The 22,023-nt window shown below is 47.8% G+C and overlaps 1 protein-coding gene across 1 annotated transcript in view; it reads left to right on the top strand.

Annotated features, from left to right (window-relative positions):
* Nucleotides 1-1,784: 1,784 nt before the first annotated feature.
* Nucleotides 1,785-22,023, top strand: part of Vipr2 (vasoactive intestinal peptide receptor 2) — an 81,367-nt gene continuing 61,128 nt past the window's right edge. The window contains exons 1-4 of the mRNA XM_075948077.1: nucleotides 1,785-2,071; nucleotides 4,159-4,258; nucleotides 16,616-16,723; nucleotides 18,711-18,808. Of these exons, the coding sequence (XP_075804192.1) occupies nucleotides 2,024-2,071; nucleotides 4,159-4,258; nucleotides 16,616-16,723; nucleotides 18,711-18,808 (354 nt within the window). The 5' untranslated portion in view covers nucleotides 1,785-2,023. The remainder of the gene's footprint in view (nucleotides 2,072-4,158; nucleotides 4,259-16,615; nucleotides 16,724-18,710; nucleotides 18,809-22,023) is intronic.

The raw sequence follows: 22,023 nt of genomic DNA, 5'->3' as shown, positions 1-22,023 counted from the left end.
CCAGCCCCATCTTTTATTAGCACTAGGATGTAACTGGATGTTTCTCTCCCATCCACCAGTCCCAAATAACTCTGAGGTTTAATATGAATTACAAACTGTTTGGCCTATTAGCTCAAGCTTATTAAAACTAGCTCAACCCATTTCTATTAGTCTATATTTTACCCTGAGGCTCATGGCTGGTTACTCCACATCTTGCTTCTGCAGCAGCTGCTGGAGTCCCCTGAATCTCTCTCTTCTTTCTTCCTGTTTTCAGTATGGCTTTCCCACTTAGCTATATTCTGCCCTGCCATAGGCCAAATCAGCTTTATTCATCAACCAATAAAAGCAACACCTATTCCCAGTGGCATCCCACATCAGTGGGACTCCAGACAAAGCAGAAGAGCAGGCTAGGGAGCCTCTATGAGTGTTCTTCCTGAGGGTGAGCCAGTGGTTCTAGACAGCAATGACTTTATTCCCTGTGTGTCCCTTTTCTGAGCTGCCACAATGCTGACCACTATCTGAGGAACCTTTCCCTCCACTGGTGACCAGGCTTTCTGGGACTTTCCCTCCTCTAGGATGCCCCCAGGAAGGGCAAGGCCCTCTTGTTCCCCCTGCCTGCATCTCACTGTCAGAACTGTGGCTTCAGGTCATGACAGTCTCCCTTGCTGTGGCTGGAGCACTGTGAGGAGAAACCCTGGCATCTCGCCTATTTTTGACAGAGAATATCCAGTATCCAGCGGTGATTTTAGTGTGCAGGCCCTCACAACTCTCCTAGTTCTTACTATGAAGCTCTGGGGTGAAGGGTAGGGGTCATTGTTGTGACTTACAAATGTGCATGTGGATCAGGTTCACTGACTGGAATAACAGTGTTTGAGAGCCGAGCCAGAGCCCAAGCTTCCAGACCTCAGCCTGAAGACCTAGTGTCCAGACCTTCTTCTCCTCCGTCATGATTCCCCGATGGATAGACACTGACAGACGCACAGACGACGGAAGGAGGACACACAAAAGACAGAAACTTGGCTCCTCAGGTACGTGGGGCTCTGGTGTCATAGAGCACGTGATAAAGTCAATGAGGAGAAAGCTAGTGGCCAGATAGACACCCAAAAGTGCGAACGGTGCATTTTCTACCATTTTTTCCCATCTAACTTTGGGTTTAAAGTTACATCTGAACAAGAGGTTTAAAACTTGTCAGCTTTACTCCAGCTAGTGCTGTTACCTGCTGGTGACTTACTACTCTTCACTAGACTTGCCTGTCGAGAGCAAGCCGCAGATGAGCAGTGTTCCCACAGGCCTGGTGTGGGAACGTGACATCCGAGGGTCTGGGAAGAAGTTCTGGCGCCAATGGGCAGACCCACTTTTGTCTTGGTGAAGTTCCTGCTTTCTGTTCAGCCCGGCCTTGAACTCTTCAGGGGAAACCACACCAGAGTTTCCTTCTTTCTCTTCACTCACAGGGAAGCATCCCTACCATGGGCCGTCCAGCTGTGTGCTGGAGTTCCTCCTTGAGCTTCATGCAGACTTCCCATTTTCATAGGGAGTCAGTGTGCCTCCTCGGCGCTCAGGCTCCCTTATCTGAGGTTGGGCGATGTCCTTCGTGCCTTGGACATGTGCTTACCTGAGTCTCCAGTCCTCCAAAGGCGTGGGCAAGGCAGCCCACAGTGGGGTCGCAGAGAAGGAAGGCAGTGTAGCAAGGCTAGCAAGGGGAGCCCGGCAGAAAGGGGCGCGAGAGAGCAGGGTAGACACGGGGAGTACCCGGGTCAGAAGGGGTTTGGGGTGAGGCTCAGGGCCCAAGCACTGCAGGGAGGAGCGCGGGTGGAAGGAGGAATGCTTGGACGGAGACCTGGTGGCTGAGTGCCAGGGAGAGGCTCTGCCTAAAGGAGAAGGGGCGCGAGGCGGGGACTGGGCTGAGGGGCGGGGCTGGGACTTGCAGCCTGGAAGGCGGAGAGGGCGTTAGGCGCGGGACTGAGGAAATCTGCGCTGGGAGGCCCCGAGGTGGGGCCGTGACTTCTGAGGGCGCTCACCACCGAGGCCGAGCGCTGAGCCCAAGATGAGGGCGTCGTTGCTGCTGACCTGCTTCTGCTGGCTGCTGGTGCCGGTGAGTGAACCCGCGTCCCCTTCCCGAAGAGGTGCGTCCAGCAGTGGACCGCTGGACTCACCTCCCGAGTCCCAGTACGAGTGGGTGGAGCGTGGAGCGGGGACTGGATCCAGAGCAGAATGCACCGGACCCCAGGCGCCCTACTGAAGCCTTACCTAAACCTTGGCTTGCTGGACTCATTGGCACTTTTCCTATTCCCACCGCCGTCACGGGTTCGCCAGAAGTGGGGGCCCAGGTTCTCCTCAACTCCCGGAGACGATCTGGATTCTGGTCTGACTGTGCGCTTGGAGTTGGGGACATCCCTAGCACCCTGCAAGAAGAGTGGCTGCTTCCCCGGGCCACCTGCTCTGGCTTCGCTTCCGAGGGAAACTGCAGTTGCTCTGTGGTTAAATATTTCTCTTTCCATCTCCTGGTCCTTGTGTTTGTTTAGTATGTGACAAAGGGAACGTGGTGTGACTAAGAAAGTTTCCTTTTGGAAATACTCTTTTTGTTTTCTCTAAGGAAGCCAGAGGAACCCCTGAACTGAGGTTTGCTACATGGGTATCACTGGTTTTATGTAGTTCTCCAGAACTCTACGCTTTATTTGAAAAAAAAATATATATAAGAAAGAAAAAAACGGGCGTGAGCCTTATTCCTTGCTTTTCCTTCCCTGCACTGAGAACTGTGTCCCTATGCAAGGTATCCACACTTGGGCCTCCAAGCTGAGGGAGCCGACTAAGCCTGTGCAGCAAGAGGGGAGGGATTGTTCAAGGAAATCCCTCTGCCATTGTTGATGAAAATTCAATTTTCTGGAGTGCATCTTCTCCACCCCCACAGACAGCTGAGGGTAGCTCCTCGAGGATGGTGGGGAAGCCTTGATACTCCATCCACTCTAATCTCTCAGATGCCCCACGTTTTTCATGTTCTCTCTGCTCCAGAAATATCAGGGATTAGGGTGCTTTTAGTACCTTAATTGATCATTTCATCAGTTCTGAAATTTAGATCCATGCATTGCTGTTGCTTGGCTTCGGGGATCTCTATTTTCTGGTGGTTTTGTAGTAATGAGTTGGTTAAGACTAAGGCATCTCAGGTGGTCTTTACATAAAGTGAATGAATGTGGCAGAAAAACCCTACATGGTGCTTCATCCTTTGAGTCTGTAGGGAAATGGTATTCCTTGTTGAAATCCTAGCTTGTCTATATCAACAATAGTATAACTAAACGCCGATAGCCATACCCAGCTGAGCATGGTTTCTTTTCATTACTGTCTTATAAAAGCAAGATTTTGTGAAGATGGAGAAACTGAGACATAGAGAGACAAACTAAAAGACCAAGTTCTGAGAGCAAGTGCTCCCTAAGCATCCCAGCTTAGGACACAGATCAGAGAAGTCTGTCTTCTGGGCTGAGAGCTCGTAATTCTCTCTTTACCCTCTTGTTGGTGGACAGCCTTGGAGTCTGCTTCTTCCATGTCTAAGGACCCTGGGAAAGCTTTACCAGAAACCTCCATGGCTCCTGGGGTTGAATGCGTTTCTCGCAGCTCCACCTCTTTCTTCTAATCCCTTTCATTTTTAAAAGTAGATGCTTCACACCAAACCACAATGATAACAAGGTCATCTTTACTCATAGGTTAAGTTTCTAATGTGTCCTGGAGCGTGTGAAAATTCACTTAGGCTATTCTGACTATAGGGTGATCAAAGAGGGGCTCCTCGGGTGCACAGAGCAACTGTGCACCCACAGTCACTAAGAGTTAACTTGCTGTTAACCACAGACTGTGAAACGGGGGCTCTTCAGTTCTGAGAGAGTATGAATTTCTACAGCCCAATTGCTCTTAAATTAGTAGTAACAACATATACTGTAGAATGCCAGTTTGTTTTCCTACAAAGGAAAAGTATATATGAATACTGAATTTTAGGTTTGTTTTTCAAAGTAAATAGTAAAGCTTTTTTTAAAAAAAAGAAAAAAAACACACCAGGAAAATGAAAATGGCTACTTTAAAATTAATGCCAGCTCGAAAGAAATTTAGAACTGTGAAGTTTGGGGTCTTCTTGTAGATTTCTGCTTAACCCCTCTTGTATAATTTTTGATTATTCTATTTCTTTAACTTGAACAGGTGAGCAGCATCCATCCAGAATGTCGCTTTCATCTGGAAATACAGGAAGAAGAAACAAAATGTGTAGAGCTTCTGAACAGCCAGACAGAAAAGCAAAGAGGTGGGTTTCAGGAATAAGTCTGGGCTGCGGGCGGAAGATCCAGCTGTCTGTACTTCCCAGCATCCTCCCTAACTGGGAGGTTGGAGCTTACCTACACCTCAGAGACAGGTACACTTGCCACTGTTCTGGTGAGCCACAAGCAAAATTCCTGCAGCATTGTGTCAGTATGGATTTCACCAAACCTTTTGAAAGAAAATCTCAGTTCTTAATACCAACAGTTTCCGTGGCTTGATGAGGCAGCAGTTACTATCGTAATGTTACAGCTCTGTCATGCTCCTCAAAGGCAGCTTTGGTTCCCAGGGAATCACAGCACATATCTGAATTTTTGGTTTTAAAATATTAATTATCCTTAATGTTGGTTCAACTGAGAATGATAGAAACTTGTCAGGAGCCAACAGGAAAATGGGATGTCAGATTTCTGAAGACACACCTGTTTTAAACACTGTGTGTTTGTCAAGTTTGTCCTCTGAGTGGAACAGAAAGTTTCTGGGACACCAGGACTTTGATGTACACCCATTCCATGTTCACAGTCCAAAGTGGCTCTGGGTACAGCCCAGGTATCAGCACCACAACCTTTCGTCCTGGATCTCTCTAGAGTCACCTGTACAACCTCTTCAAGAAAGAAATTTAAATCAAGGTGAGATTGTTACAGTAGCCCGGTGTTTGCTAGCAGGCCTAGTTCCTGGACTCCACTCTGAACCTCTTACTGTGTTACAAAACACAGTTACAGTTATGTAACTAATGTGAAATTTCTAGTAGTCACATTTAAATAAGTCCTTAAAAAGTGAGGTTAATTTTAATAGTGTATTTTATATTCATCTAAATGTATCATTTGATTTTAAATAATTAGATATTGTAGCTTCTACATTCTTTCTTTAAGTATTATAACATAGTGTATTTTTTAATGTTATTAGCACCTCATCTTTTCACTGGGGCGCTTTTCAAACCAGTGACTCCCACACTAGTCAGAAAGACAATAAATATCCACCTTTCCCCTGCCTACCTTAGACCCCTGTTACCTCACTTGAAAGTTAAGGCTCTGGACTTCCTTTAAAGACCTGTAATTTACAGCACACATGTGGTTCTGAAGGCCACATCCCCAAAATTGTCCAGTTGACCTCAGTCCATAGATGCAAATATAGACAAATATACAATCAGTTCCACTGCCCCCAGGAAGGGTTAGCACTAAGGAACTGACTTTAGGTGAGACAAAGGGGTCAGCTTTGTGGCCACTGAGGCTGGCTCTGTTCCGTACAAATTCAGAGTTCAGGAAAATAGTCCTATGGCAAAGCTCACACACACACACACACACACACACACACACACACACACACACACATACATGCAAAACAGCAACAATGATAACAAGGAGGAGGAGGAGGAGGAGGAGGAGGAGAAGAAGGAGAAGGAGAAGGAGAAGGAGAAGGAGAAGGAGAAGGAGAAGGAGAAGAAGAAGAAGAAGAAGAAGAAGAAGAAGAAGAAGAAGAAGAAGAAGAAGAAGAAGAAGAAGAGAGGGAGATAAGATCAGATCTGAAGCTGGTAAGATAGACGAGTAGTTAGAGCACTTTCTGTGTTCCCACCATCCATGTTACCACAAACATTGGTAACTCCAGTTCCAAGGGATCCAGTGTCCTCTTTGGAACTTCATAGGTTTCTGCATACATGCAGGCAAACACTAATACACGTAAAATAGAAACCAATCTTTTTTAAAAGAGTAAAATTAAAATAAGACTTTCATGGGAGCTGGGCAGACCTCTGTGGCTGGAGATGACACGAGATGTTGGAACTCCTAGACTAGACAGCCCCTGAGACAAGCTTCCTGGGTTGTCCCCAGAGGGCAACCTGTATGAACAGCCTAGCTGGAGTCTGTGAAAACTGCTCGGCTTTCCTTGGTGCTTGGCTGGCGTGACCAGGGAGAACAAGTCTGTAGGATTCCTCCCTTGTTTGGTGTATAGAAAAACGTCAAGGGTTTTCTTGCAAAAACAGATGCCTAGTTGGACATTTTATATTGAGGGCTTCTATTTTCATTATTAGCTTACAGAAAAAAATATCTGTGTATCTGATTTATCCACCTTTCTATTTTGCAAAACCTTCTTGGTCATTGGCCAGCCACCTGCAGGAAAGCAGAGCTGACCGTCAGCCCAGCCACTCTGCAGCTTTCAGAAGAGACAGCCTGAGTCCCCAGTTCTGTGTCTGCTCTCTGAAATATGCAGGGTTTCAATGCCAAGAATATAAATAGCAGTAGGTTACCAGGATGAAGATGCTGTGGGCAATGGACGCCAGAGGCTGTGTGGAGCCAGAGCTGAGGGGGCACTTCTGGTGGGATGAGGCCTCAGGACGCAGCCTCATGAAGTCAGAAGTGACACTGCTAAGTTCCTCACATCTGTGAGAGCTGCTTTCATACTCCGTAGCAGTGTGGCATTGGTGTAAAAGAACATCAGGAGTTAGGAATAAAGCACTTCAATGCTAGCAAAATAATTTCCCACAGTCCTGAAATGGCACTCTTCCATTTTACTATATGATGAATAAGAAAACAGAACAAAAGGGTGTAACAAATCCCTACGAAACTTGTCCATCCTAAAACAGATTGTACTGAGGACTCGGAAAGCTGTGGGGTTATTTGGAGTTCTATATTCCAATTTTGATTAATTGCTAAGACAAATTTAATCTTGACAGTATGTGGATATGGGGCCTAAGTTCACGGATGGTTGAGAATGGAGGAATGTCCTCCAGGAAGTCAGTATAAGAACCCACATCACCTCATATCTACATCTGTGGTCATCTAGGGCTTAACAGAACAAAAGTTAGACTACATGCCTTGGTAACCCCATTCTTGCGATTTTTAGGTGATGTTCACCAAAGAAATTGTGATGGTTACAGTCAGCTTAGAATCAGGTCAAGGAAGGTGCTGTGCAGTGGGCCTTGGTTTGTTTTAAACATGGAGTATTGGACTTGTGGGAGGAACTGTGTGGGTCTTGAGATTATTTCCTGTTGGCAAGCTGACTGACAGTAGCCAGCCACAGCTTCATGATAATAGCAGATGTCGGGCCAGCGACAGATGTTTCTGCTCCTCCCACAGTGTGCAAGGGTTCCTACACGCCTCTGAAGCCTCTCAGAGCCAAGGCCTATGCATCTGGGTCATAGCCCCACCCTAGGAATCCCCAGCATCCACAATCGGTCATTAAATCCCAGAGAGTTGAGCATCCAAAGGGAAGGTGTTTTATTTATTTATTTATTTTTTGTTTTGTTTTTCGAGACAGGGTTTCTCTGTGGTTTTGGAGCCTGTCCTGGAACTAGCTCTTGTAGACCAGGCTGGTCTCGAACTCACAGAGATCCGCCTGCCTCTGTCTCCCAAGTGCTGGGATTAAAGGCGTGTGCCACCACCGCCCAGCAGGGACAGTGTTTTAATTGCCACTCTGCTCAGAGAAATACATTCTCTGGTGCCCAATGCTGTTTGTATCTGACATCCTCAGAAAGAAGTGGACATGAGCAGGTAGTGTCTCCTCAGAAGGTGCCCATGGAGGGGCTAAGCAGCTCACACAGGTGAACCCTCAACAAACTGAGACACCTTTTTATTATCCAGGCATGGTGTGTGATGACCACGGGACTGATCATTAGTCCTTCTACCCTATTGTTCTTTAGAGAGAAAGAGAGCCTATCTGTGTCCTGGTGTATCCACCAAATTTTACACCGTGCCTTTAAAAATATTTCAACTAGCTTTTGCTAAAGGAATCAGTGAACATTTTTACAATAGAAATGAGTGTTAGCCACTAATGACTATGTACACAGAATGGTACTGTTAAAGTGTGTACATGTTAAAATACGAGAAGCGTGTCCATACCCGTTCTCCCTTGCCCCGTGAGACTGACAGTGCCTGTGCACAGCGCCCTCGAAAGCCAGCCGTGCCTGCTTTGCTCTGCGTTTTGATCTTCTTTCTCTCTTTTAGTCTGGAGACTGTGTCGGCTTCACATTCGCCTTCAAATTTATAGAATATCTAGTGCATTACTTTTGTCCTTTCTATCGACTGAACTTTTTGAAGAATGACAAAGTTTTGCTATTAGAAATGGTACCCTGATGTTCTTAGGAATAAAACATCTCACCGGCATTTGACTAACCTCAGCTCACTAATCTCATGACCCAGTAAATAGCAAGGCCCACCGATGTGGTGCAGCTCTTCTTGGTCCATGAGGATTGAACCATGAGGAGAAAACTTGAACCAAGAGGAAAACCAAACTGTGCAGTTCGACCAGGTGCTGAGGTCCAGGAAGGGCATGTCACAAGTCTGTCACAGTGGATAGGGACTGCAGGGCCCCAGTGATGCTGTTCAGAAGGGGGCAGGGGGTGCCCACTCCTATGGTACCTGAGACTTTCTCTGCTTGGTCATAGAAGAGGGGCCCTGGGCTTGCTCCCAGAAGCCCAAGACATGTGGGTAAGGACAGTGAGTTCAGGAAGAAGGGTTTTCTAGGCCCTGGACGTCTCCTACCTCTGTACCCATTGGTTGTTAGAGACAGAGCAGCGTTTTCTAGAAGGGCATGGCCTCATTCTTCAGTGTCTGCTCAAAGACAGGAGTGCCACTTGACCTCCAAGTCCACTCCCTCCCAGACTCGAAGTCCTGTTTGGTTCCTTCACCTGTGTATTCAGGCAGAGCTGCCTCTCAGATGAGGATTTCTGCCAGCTCACTACCACCTGCTGCTGAAGTTAGTGTTTTCTTCTCCTGGACTGTGTTGGCTTCTGAGGTTCCAGGCAGTGCCCTGTGTTTTCCTCTTTAAGGTCTAGATCTGGCTTACTTTTCCATGTTGCTTCTTCCATTATGCCCCTTACATAAACCTCTTTCCAACGTCTCTGGGCCTGCATTAAGACTCCTGGGCAGGGGAGTAGGTGAGAGGTGTCACTAGAGAGACACCACAGAAGATGACACAGATAATCCCCACAGTCTGTGCCTCTCAGATACAGAAGGGTGTGCTGCCCAACCTTACCTGAGTGGCCTGCTTTCTGGAGGATGGAAATTGCTTGGAGAAGACCTGAGAGCAGCAGTAGACCACACATTGTGGATAAGAATGCAATGCATGCCTGCCATGAAGTTGTGCTATACCCCGTGGGAACACTCGAGGAGGTTAATCTGTAATTTAAAACACTCTGGGAAGATAAAAGTATGCACACATGGTTTTCCTGCACCAAAATGTACGGGGAGTTCCAAGGAAGGAGAGGGGGAATTTCTACCTGGGGCTTAGGCACTGGCATGAGAGACTTGTGTCAGGCTGAACTCAGATGCAAGGAGTAAGAGGGGGTGGTAGCATCAGGCTAGGAGCATAAGCATAGATGGGGAGAGAGCAGAATGGTTTTGTAGCCCTGAGGGTGGAGATCCACTGAGGGCTTTGGAGAAACAGCGTCTCAGGATGAGCTATATTTTAGGAAGGCCAGGGCATCCTTGAAAATGAAGAAACATGACAAGCATTCCAGAGGAGAAATGAAAATGTTCCCTGTGGGAACTGGTGGGCAAAAGTAGCTCCCCAAAGCCATTTCTACAGATCGGGAAGCTAGAGGCCAAACTCTAAGGAGACAAGAACAGAAAGGCCTGCCGGCTGGAATGTGCAGTGCCACCCGTAGGATGTTCCATGGAAGAAGGCTGCTTCAAGTTCAGGGAAATCTCCTTTTGTGGGAATGTCTAAGCCTGTTCCTGTGCAGGAGCACTGCTGGAGGAAGAGGTGGAGGAGATCCGGCAGGGGCCATGCCCAGCAGGAGGCAGCAGGAAGTGATAGTACTCAGACTCTGCCCTAGGCAAAGAGGGGTGGGAGTAAGCTGGAAAGGGAAGGTTCCAGCTGCAGGGCCCCAGTCATCTCTGGAGCATGCCAGTCCTTCATGACAGAGGCCAGAGCAGAACTACTGAAGTCTCAGAACTAGCCTTGAGGAGTGGGGTCCGTCCCAGACAGATAGGATGGGGTCACTGACTGCCAGCCTTCCAGGGCCTAGGCACCCTGGAAAGCAGAGAGTCCTCTGGTTCTACATTGGTACCACTCTGTCCTGGCTACAGCTGAATGGTGGCTTGGCATTAGCGTCCACGAGGGGTTGGATTCACAACTGCCTGGAGTATCCAGCACTTTGGTCTCCTTGCCTGGGTCAGTTCCAGCTTAGATGTGTTAGGCCCTACTAGTAGATATACTGGGATGGTCCTGCTCATAAATCTGAGGGAGATTATCTTGCGATCCCCTGGCAGGATTTCCCATGCCATTGATGTAGCCTCCAGATGGGATCTGCTGCTGTATAAAACGTCTCCCAACTCTGCCCAGCCTTAAACTCCCTTAGGTAATAGCAGGCCCTGGGCCACAGCCAACCTTGGAGAAAAGCTTCTGGAGAATTTTATGTGGGAGCAGATTATGCCCTCAGCATAATTTAGCTTAGCAGCTTGGGTTGTTTCTGGTCTGAATCATGGTACAAACTTAGTTCAAGTTCCAGAACCTGGTCCCCACCTTTGGAACCCATCTGAACCCCAGAATAAAGCTGCTGCTTTAGATTTAGAAGCCTGATGTGAGCTGACTCCTCAGTTATTCAGGCAGTGTCCTGGAAATGATGTTTCCAGTCCTTGGTTGGTCGCTAATCCTCCACCCTAGAGGTTGGGAATGAGATTCTGGCCACACCCTGGTTAGAATCTGAGCATTTTACTTGGTTTCTGCGCAGAACCCATGTGGCACTCCAAACACATGGATCCTGGCTTGTCAGTCCTGACCTGATTGGGTCATTTCTCTTATACTGAGAGTGGTCCCATTTACCAGCACGCCCCAGCCGAAGCCTCTGCTACCCTTTCTTGCATGGAAGAACTTGTCAAGACGCTCCTGGGAGACACAGTGTGGCACCAAGCACAGCAGACTCTCTTTTGAAAGTCTGATGTATAAGCAGCTTATCCACAACTCATCTAAAAGCTACAGTCAGATAGGAGCCATGTGCTGGCTAGCATCTGTCTCAGTGGATGCTGGATGCTTAGGCTCCTGACAGACCCTAAGCCTGTCCCATTAATAATCTTTTGAATAGCCCCAGTGTATGATCATCTCTAGCCACATTAACAGTCTCCTGAGAGGAGCATACATTCTAAAGAGCACTTCGTTCATTGGTCTTGACAGGCTATTGCCTTGGGTATTTCCCTCAAAAGGTTTCTTTGCTGTGCTTCTCTCCCAGTTCAGTTACTGTCATTATTCCTAATTGCAGCTTTCCTAAAATGGCATTTGGCAATATACCTAGATGAGCTAATGCATGGATGGAGTACTGATCTCACTGGCAATATTTTAAGAACAAATGAAACGCCCTTAGAACAAAAGAAAAGGATGGAGGTCTCCCTTGCAGGACTCCTATAACCGTGCTCTACCCTCAAAGTAGCTAACTGGGACTCTAGAGCACTCAGAAGAATTGTTAGTTAGCCACTTGAGCAGCCAGCATCTACAGAGAAAGCCAGCATAGTGCATTCACATTCCTAGGCACTGTGAAATCCGGACCCAGGTGGTCCACATCCTGATTCCTGTGTAGATTTATTTATTGCTCTGGAGCCTTGTGTACAGTGAACATTAAGACAGAAAGCCTTGGTTACAAACTGCCTGTATGGACCTTGTGAACAAGCATAGTCAGCCTGGATAGGGCACCAACAACAGGCAAAAGAAGCCATTCCACCGAAGTCCAGCTTGACGATCCAGTAAGTTTATTAGGATTCGTTATGGAGTATGAGTAAAACAGCAACACTGGAATTCCCTGTACAGTTTTCAGGTAGCAACACCAAGAAATTGCTTACTGCTTATATCACTACGGGAAGGGACCCCGTAAGTCTCTCCTTCACATAGGAGTGTTCAAACTCGGAGAAAAGTTTGCCCAGCAGTTTGCCAGCTTGGGAAGCAGCTGTTCAGAGAACATCCACATCTGAAATCATGCTGCTTGTTCAGGAGCTAATGCATTTGCTCTGCATGGTCAGTTCAGGTGGAAGCACAGGTATCCCACTAACACTAGGCACCCCAAAGTGGTATTATTTAAGATTTCTGAGCTTCAGGCCAAAGTGAAGTAATGATGAAAACATTGCTAAATGTCTGTGGGTCACACCTCAGTTGAGCCTGCAAGGCTCCAGGAGATGTAACAAGGCCGAGGGTAAATATTCCACACAGTTAGGATTTGGCCTCTACACTGTCAGCAGCCTGAGGGGTAGGCTAGCCTAGGCCAACCCTGTGGGCTTTGGGTCTGAGCAGTCAAGGGAGGAAGCAGCCATCCTGATTCTGCATTGCTCCTCTTCACCAGGGCTCCTTCGGAAGACCACTGAGAATTTACTTTTTGTGAGCACAGTGCAGAGAAACGAGCACCCTCCTTAACAAGACAGCATAGTGTCTTTGTGAGGCCAACAAGCAGGAGTCTGAGACAATTCAGGTCAAAATAGATTGGCATAGTTCAGAAGAGGACAAAACACTTGTGAAAATTATCTTTCCCAATTCAATTTCCAATTCCATCCTGCTCTGTGTCTCTTAAGTTGATGACAGGCATAGAGGATCGGTAGGTTTGATGGCAAAAATGATGATTAGTTTTCCCGAAACTCTGCTGCTTTGCAATTGTAACCTCCTCGCTCAACAGGCACTGGGGCAAAGACAAAGGGCTACACAAGTGCACCTTGCACATGTGAGCGCCAGGAAGGTGTCCCTTGCACAGCTGTGCCTAACATAGGTGGACCTTGGACAGGTGTGTCTGCACAAGGGACCCCAGTAAATACCCTGCACAAGTGAGCTCTCAAGAAGGGGTGTCCTGGGCAGTTGTGCCCTGGGCAGATGTGCCTTGCACAGAATCACTCTGGAAAGATGCCCCCCACCCCCCGCACAGAGTAGCCCTAAATCAGTGTACTACACACCATTGAGCTCCAGGAAGGTGAACCATAGAACAGGTACACCATACACAAAGAGCCCTAAGAAGATATGCCCTGCACAAGGAGCAAACATGAACATTGGTGGATGTGTTAGTATGGGCTCTGTTCCTGGGTTGTCTTACCGACAGGGCCTCAGAAGCAGTCAGCATTATCTGTTTTAGTATCTATTAATGGTTTGTACCTGAATTTGCTATTTGTAGGAGAATTATGTTGATTCTCTACATACTCTTTGTTGATTATGCTGATATTCTTTACATATTCGACTAGTGTTCTCAAAATTATTCTTCAACTAGGAAAGAACTGCAATTCCTTTTAAAAGGCATTCGTTTTATCCCTCTTCTTTATTTAATTACTATATTTCCTATCAATTATTTCATAAACATAATGGATACTAAGGACTTGAAAATGGGGATTTAACTGTTAAAATCAGACTCTGGAATATCATGCTGCCAATGAAAATATCCATATTCTACACACATAACATGACAAATGTGAGAACCTGCTTACATGGGAAGACAATAAATGATATTCTTCCTTGTAAAACAAAGTCCTATGACCTCTTTCCATGTATGTATTGTGAGATTGTGGTGATGAGTGGACCCATGGAGGACCCAAGGTAAAGGCCCTAAAGGACAGACCTCTGAGCAAGACTTAGATCTGAGATTTCCCTCTGCACCCCTGTCTACAGTTTATGAGTAGGTGGTACTTGTGGAATGCTGTGTCCTTCTCCCTTATCTGGGCAATATGGTACAGGGAAGAAACATCAGGAGTAGGGAGGGTCGGAGATGACAGCTGGATCTTGGGTACTTGTTGAGAGGAGAAAGCTATCTGGAAGCTTGCTTATGTGTTCCTCAAGGTTAAGCTGCCCCAGCAAGATGGCCTGCAGGGCCATTGCAGCATTCAGTCCGTGGATAACACGGAGGCAGCTCCAGTGAGGGGTTTCTGAGCAGGCTAATGCTAGGCTGCAGCATAGGGTAGCCACTGGGGCTGTTGGCTCAGCCACTGTACAGCTGTATCATATGTAAAATGGGGGGTCCCTTTGATGCTTTACTGGAGGCATGAGTCTGAAGGACTTACAGGGCACTCTCAAGAGGAGATGCTCTGCTCCTGGCTCTCCTCCTGGGATCACATCCATAGAATCCAAGAGGAACTCTAATTCTGTGTCCTGCCAGATGGCTGTTCTGGCCACAGCAAATTCTGTGCAAGGAATGGCCAGGGTACAAGAAGTACTTTGTCTGGTTCCTCCTGAGGTAAGACAAAAGAAAAAAAAACACTTTCTATAATAAAAAGTTGACCTTATCTCATGTCTCCATCAAGAGCTGGTTGAGCTGAGCTGCCATGACGGAGGCCCTCACCACTTTCCTTCCTATTAGTAAGCTGCAATGACTTTTTGATCTCTCTCTCTTCTGCACCCTTCTCATCTTCTCACAGTAAAGCACTAGTGCACTCACAGCCCCACTGCTCAGATGGGACAGGCGCCCAAGGGAGAAGGCTGAGGTGAGGTGCACCCCCCCAGCCTCACTGCTCAGATGGGACAGGCGCCCAAGGGAGAAGGCTGAGGTGAGGTGCACCCCCCTGGCCCCATCTGCTACATCAGAATGTTTCCTAACCTCATTTCCAAGACTTTTGTGGCCTGCTTTAGACTTCACATTCGCCTCCCAGAGCAGGAAAATGACATCCAGGGGTGTTTCTGCTGCTGCTAGCAGTAGAGAAACCTCTGGATATCATCTTCAGGAGGACTTCTGACAGCTTGTTGTGGACAGCTATGTAGGAAGTGCAGAGAATGGTCCATGAAGACTCTGGGACAGGACTAGAAGGTTTCTAAGTATCCAATCTCAGGGTCTGGTCAGGAGGTCTTTGGACATTGTCAGAATAGGAGCGTTCACTCCTCAGCCCTTGAAATTGTTACAAGATGACAAGAGATGACAGGGCTGTACAAACTGAGTTCATCGTGAGCACTGTCAGGGCAAGCCTGCTCCGCCTCTTTTCCCCAGGAAGTTTTGCTTCTGTGATTTCAAACTTGGAAATTTTTGAATGTTGGAAGAAAGATGTCCCTCCATGCTGCTGTCCTGTCAGAAGCACTACCCAAATCAGCTAGTGTCGTCTTTGACTGCACACCGTGGACACGACCAAGGAGCCTCCCTAAGCCATACAGCTCTCACATCACTCCATTGGGGTGAGGTCAGCCCTTCCAGGGCAATCCATTCAGGGGGAATAATATCTAGGCACATCAGGCCATACCCACAGCCCAGCATGAGTGTGGTCAAGCCCAGGTTGCCATGGACAGAACCCACAGTAACTGCTGGACTTGCAGAATCTGCCCCTAACCTCACTGAGCAGGAAAATAGACTGAAGGAAGTGAAGCTGAAGCTCATGCCTCTATAAAACTAATAAAAATCCCTTGGGAAGATATAACGGGAGCTAAGAGAATGTCAGAAGACCTAGTAACTTAGTACCCCCAGCTTTGTAGGCCCCCCTAATGCTAGTATAGTCGATCTCCCAAGTGGATGTCTAGGAAAACTACACAGGAAGAACCAGATCAATAAACCCAGCCAGCCGAAGCCCAAAGGAAAGCATCACTCAGTGTCCTAGGTGTCTGATCATATTTAACGTGTTTGACTGGTGAGCCCTGCTCTAACCAGGCTCAGCTCACGAGACCATTAGCTTCACCCTGGAGTAGTCCACACTTAGGTTTCCACAAGACTCAATACCATGAGGAGCCCAGTTTACCACACTGAATGTGCAAAACAGAAAAAAAGTAACCACTCCCTCTTTTATTTTAAAACATGGTACAGAAATACAATAGGATCTTGTTCAGCATTATACAAGAGAAAACTTATGCCATCTGCCATATTATGATGAGCCCAGAGGACTTGATGCATAGTAGAATATGCCAGGCTGAAGCAGACAAGAACCACCCAATTCTCCTCTGTGGAATCTAAGTCTGTCTCGTGGAGCAAAATGTAGAATGGGGTCACCAAAGGCCAACTTTGGGTGCTGTGTAGATGGCAAGAAGTTTCAAACGGGTGATAAAAACATGGTCTAGTGACCTACTGAATAGAGGGGTGACTATAGTTAATTTAAACCAGAACACTAAGACAGTTAATTTTAAATGTCCACCCTTCCTTCAATGTACACATTGTATCAAAACATCTCAGCTACCCTGTAAGTATATACAATTATTAGTTGTCAGCTTAAAAAGAAATAAAACTTTTAAAAGTACACAGTGCACACTGAATTATTCACATGCTTTCGACCACAGGCCTGTGCTTTCTTCAGAGGTGTTCAGATGAGCACCCAAGCTACTCCTATCTCAACAGCACCCTGTATCTCATAGAAAAATGCCTTGACAGCTATGTGACGAGCAGTTTCCTTCTTGCAGAGCATTTAGATGGTCACTCACTCTCCTGTCCCCTTCTAAGCAGTGTGTTCTCATGGCCCATGACTTGCACCTAATTCTTGGCTTCTCCTTCCAGGCTGCAGTGGTGTCTGGGACAATATCACATGCTGGCGCCCTGCAGACATTGGAGAAACTGTCACAGTGCCCTGCCCCAAAGTGTTCAGCAACATCTACAGCAGACCAGGTATGATATTTGCATTGATTCCTGGGCTCAAAGATGTTTGTATCTGAGGGTAAGCTTTTCCATCACAGTAACAAGAAGCTGGGCCTTGCTTCTTTGGTAGCTATGTGCCCCCTGGTGCTAAGGGAGCAGGAGAACATCCGGCTCATGGTGGGGAGTTTTCTTTTAAGGAAGCAGGAGTAGCTCATCTGCTGAAGTCTGGATGGGCAAGCAGGGCAAATGTAGAGGGAAAAGCTGGGTGACACACTCTCCACAGTTAAAGCAGGAAAAATGTGCAGGAGTGATAATGGAGATTAGGAGAAGGGGACAAGGTTACTGTTAGCCTGAGAGAGATTCCCAGGAGTTGTAAGCTCAGGGAGAGAGTTTGCAGCCACCTCAGCCCCACTGTACTGTGTTGTCCTTTCTGTATGTCTCAGGATCCAGGTTTTCATGCAGTCTTCATACATGGCTCAGGATCCATGTGTTCACAACATGGAGGAATCTACCTAGAAAAGTACAGATTAGAAGACATTACTCCAACAAGGGAAGTACAATGATTTGGAAAACCGGAAATTTTGTTTCTGGTCAGATACTATGGGGCAAAACACTTCAAGGAATGAGAATGTTGACGCTTAAAATGGGGTATTCGGCCGACTGAAACAGAGAAAAGCAATGAGAGGAGGCTTGGTCTCCTACTGACTGTGTAGGGAAGCTGTGTCTCTAACCTACCGCATTGCTCATTTATGGTCACGTTAGAGAAGCTCAGTCATTCTCAGGATTCTCATTCAGTTCAGACATCAACAGCTCCAGAAGAGGCTTGGCCAGGAGTGCCAAGAGATAGTTCACCCTGAATATTGATAGGTGAGGTGCAACCTGAGTCTGGGTCCTCAGGAAGGATAGCAGTAGTTCCCCAGAGAAGGCGATTAGAGATGGGAACCTAGAGTCTTCTGGAGACTGTGGGTTTCCTTTCAGAATCACCAGCCTAGAAGGAACTGCTAATGCCCATTAACAGATAAGAGACGAGTTCCCGGTGCCTGCTGACTGCTTGGTACCAGTGAACAGGTGAACTTCACCATGTAGAAAATACTGCAGCACCTTTGAGTCAGAAACCCTATCTCCTGCTCAGGCTCAAACATTACCCGGCCTCCAGGATCTTAGTCTCCCAGCTGTAGGATGAGGACAGCAATGGTAACCACATCTGCCTCTCAAGTGCACTCTGAGAATAAAGAGGTTTATAAAGGAAGACCCTTCTTAAACTGAAGTGTTCTATACTCTGTGGGTCCTATGAGTGGCCTGGACAAGGGACAGAAGCTCCATGAAGGAGGAAGACATGTGTTCTTGGGGTCTGGACTAAGAATCTGACCTGGTCACTTTAAGTCACTAATGTCCTTGTCTGCTCCTTTCCCATCAGGTCTGTCCAGAGCTTCATACTCTTTCTGCTTTGTGTGGTCACCTGCCACATTCTTTGTAAATAGAGTGAATGCTTCATTTGTGAATTTACCGTAAATATGAGAATAGGAATACCACAAATACAATGTTTCTTGCTATTTAAATCTCAGGCACGTATTTTCCTCCAACTGAGAGCCTCATGAAAGCTGCACTACACTGCTTCCTAGGCATTTAAGGGTGAGGGGCAGACCAGATGGAAAGGGGAGCGAGGATGGAAAGCTAAAGAAGAAAGCTAGCTCCAGAGTGCCTGGGCCTGGCCACCACCACTCTAACAGACACAGAAACAGGTCTTGGTCAGGCTGCAGAATAGCAGCTCTGCAGTTTCAGCAACTGTGGTTAGTACTCGCTTCTGCTTTTACTATCTTGTGATACAGTGTGTCCACTTGTGTCTCCCCGGCCTGGCAGGCATGTCTCAGAGAGGAAACTATTCAGGGCAACTGAGGAAGGACTTCCCGGTGGTCTCAGTCGCTTGTCAGATTAGGGCTTCAGCTTCAACTAGTCTTATAGCCCTGCATCGTGAGGCTACTTTTCAAAGACCAAACATCTGAAATTTACTTTCCAGGAAACATAAGCAAAAACTGCACTAGTGATGGGTGGTCGGAGACATTTCCAGATTTCATGGATGCCTGTGGCTACAGCGCCCCCGAGGATGAGAGTGAGGTAGGTGCTCGGCCGGCCATAAAGCTCCTCTCGCTGACACCGCACACAGACAGCATTCTCCACAGGTCTCCTTTCCGTGGTAGTGCAGCTTCTCCAGTCCCGCTTGGCCCCTGAGCTGCTGTGGCCTTTGGGATTTGCTGACTCTGCATAATTTTGGAGGCCCAGGAAGGCCGGCTTTCCTTGCCTGTCAGCATGTCTTGGTGGTAAAGCTTCCTGAGAGGGAGTTACACCTGCCACAGACTAGCGCTTCCAGGGTCTTCTGAGCCATGAATCCTCCTTGCTATCTGGATCTTTTCATCCTATTTACGGTTTTGTCACCGACGGGGCTCCTGGGGAGCTGGTTCAGTAGTTCTTAGTCTGAGCCCATAGATAGCATATCCCGTAGACAGAGTGCCAGAAATCTTCATAAGCTCAGAGGCTGTGTCTGTAGCTCCTGGTGTCTTACCCCAGGCCAGTCATGCCAAGTGCCAAGAGCCTCTCCAGACATAGCTACAGAACTTACCCAGCCATTTCTAAGATTAAGAGTACCACATTCAAGAGTAGATCTTCCTGTAAGAATGTAACTGTTGGTGATGTGGGCATTCCTCGTGGGAGTGCATCCACACTCAGTCCTGTACCTCTGCTTGGCTCCACAAACTCTGGCAGCTTTGGGCATTGTGTTTTACCTTTGTCTCATCCTCCTCCTCAGGCTGGGTCATCTTCTTACTGCGAGGAGGACTTAGCTCCTTGCAGTCCCACAGTTAGGTATGTGTACACATGCCGACTGCTCAGTAAGGTGCTCTGTTTCCCTACACAGACACTACAGAGTCAGTAAGTAGCCAGGCACAGCACAGCCACTGATGCCTCCTGTCTGTCACAAATGCCCTCCCATCAACCGTATTAGCAGTGCTGATTCTGAGAGTTGACCCACTTGTTCCTTTCCCCAGACTAATTGCTTTCCTTTATTGAGATTTATAATTCAAAGCCAAAAGATTGTGAAACTCAATGAAAGAAATGTCATGTCTTTGAGAATGCTCCCCTGGTTGACAGTACTGCACACTGGTCAGTGGTTAGTAGCATCTCTCCTGGTTGACAGTACTGCACACTGGTCAGCGGTTAGTCGCGTCTCCCCTGGTTGACGGTACTGCACACTGGTCAGTGGTTAGTAGCGTCTCCCCTGGTTGACAGTACTGCACACTGGTCAGCGGTTAGTAGCGTCTCCCCTGGTTGACAGTACTGCACACTGGTTGGCGGTTAGTCGCGTCTCCACTGGTTGACAATACTGCACACTGGTCAGCAGTTAGTAGCGTCTCCCCTGGTTGACAGTACTGCACACTGGTCAGCGGTTAGTCGCGTCTCCCCTGGTTGACAGTACTGCACACTGGTCAGTGGTTAGTCGCGTCTCCCCTGGTTGACAGTACTGCACACTGGTCAGCGGTTAGTAGCATCTCCCCTGGTTGACAGTACTGCACACTGGTCAGCGGTTAGTCGCATTTCCCCTGGTTGACAGTACTGCACACTGGTCAGCAGTTAGTAGCGTCTGCCCTGGTTGACAGTACTGCACACTGGTCAGCGGTTAGTAGCATGGCAACCTCAGAGCTGCATGTGTCCCGTGAGCCAGACAAGATACCATGCCTCTCACTCCAGCTTGATGGCACTGATGCCATGCACGGCGAGTGGGGGTGGGGGATTACTCAGGCTTGGAGAAAAGCTGGGATTTGCTGGCCTTCATCTGTCTGATTTTACAGCCTTCCATTGCTCCCCACACTTGCTTTGACATTTCCACTAGAGAGGGCAACCACTGGCCTCCTACCTTCTTCAACCCTGTTACTGGTAGTCTCAGCTCTGGGCTGGGGTGCTGGCCTGGACTCCAGCCCCTTAGCACAGTCAGAACACTATGGAAAGGGGCCTGCACTGCATCCTGCAGAGTGAAACAATGTTGAGGGAAGAACCAGCAGGGTGTTGAGGCCAGGATTCCTCCCGTCTGAACAGATGCCAGCTCATTTCTGACCTACTATGCCCCCAGGAGCCCATGCAAAACCCTGGTCAGATGTGGGAAGAGGGAACCTCTGCCCTTCCTGTCCCCCATGATGCACACAGTTGATGGCCTGATTCTGCTGTGTGGCATCACTTGGTGCCACTCCCTGAGAAAGCAGATTTCTTTTCTGGACAGTGACACGGTGGTGCTGCCCACCTGTTCTATTGTGCATAATCACTGCCATTAGCCTCTCGGTGACAAGTGCATCCCATGTTCTCTGTGGCTATGATTATTGGTGAAGCCGTGGGTGGTACCTGCCCCCCAGAACTACAGCATGCCGCTGAGCACACAGGACTTGTGATCTGGACTTGGTGATTACAGATTGTTCTGAATTTCGTGTCACTGAGCCCCACCCACATATCCTGGAGAGCAACCTCAAGAGGAGGTTCACTAACCTGAGTCAGCTCACGATCCCAGAGAAAGCAGACATATGGTAGCTACTCTGGATGCAGTTGAAGTGGAGGTGCAGAGAGAACACTAAAGCAGATGTGTCCTCCCTAGGTCACCTGCATCCCGCGTGTGTGACTAGAGGCCCGGATTCTCAGACTTCCCTGCTTCTTTCTCATTTTCCAAATCCCAGAAATGGTTGTTTCTGCCCCGTTTGTTAATGGTACCATCCTCAGTGCCACCTTTCATTTCACCCTTTTATACATTGGGGCCCACAAGTATGGCCCCGATTCCACAAGGGCCTGCGGTAGACGCCCAAAGGCAAAGCTCTGGGCAGCCTGGCCTTTGAGGTCAGCGTTCTTAGTAGCCCCTTTCTTATCTGGAAATTGAGACTGGAAAACCCTATCTGAGAGCTCAGATGGTCCTGCTCATGTGGAATAAGATCAGAAGTGTGTTTTTACAGAAGACATGAGTGCATGTTGAACTCCTGAGATGCCCCAAGCTGCCCTGAAGCTGTTCGGTGGGTTGGCCTTCCAGGAGTGGTGTATCATCTCAGCTCAGGCACTGGTTCTGAAGGATGGTTTCTTAGGTCCTGTCCTGAGTGTCCCATGTTCTTATCTAAAGCTGAGACGATGGCCATGGAGCAGGGCTTTGACTCTGTCCCTCTGAAGTTGGTCAACAGGGACACATCACCTGCTTAGGGACCATGTGGGCAGATCAAGCATCCATAAGTCTCAGGGCTTCTGTGAGGACAGGACGTAGAGTTGGGAGGAGTCCCACATCTAGATGGGATCGTCTGCCCTGAGAGCCT

Source organism: Microtus pennsylvanicus, chromosome 14 (assembly GCF_037038515.1).
Source record: "Microtus pennsylvanicus isolate mMicPen1 chromosome 14, mMicPen1.hap1, whole genome shotgun sequence".
Lineage (NCBI taxonomy): Eukaryota > Metazoa > Chordata > Mammalia > Rodentia > Cricetidae > Microtus > Microtus pennsylvanicus.
The sequence above is the reverse complement of the archived record's forward strand: the minus strand, read 5'-3'. Positions and strand labels throughout refer to the sequence as shown.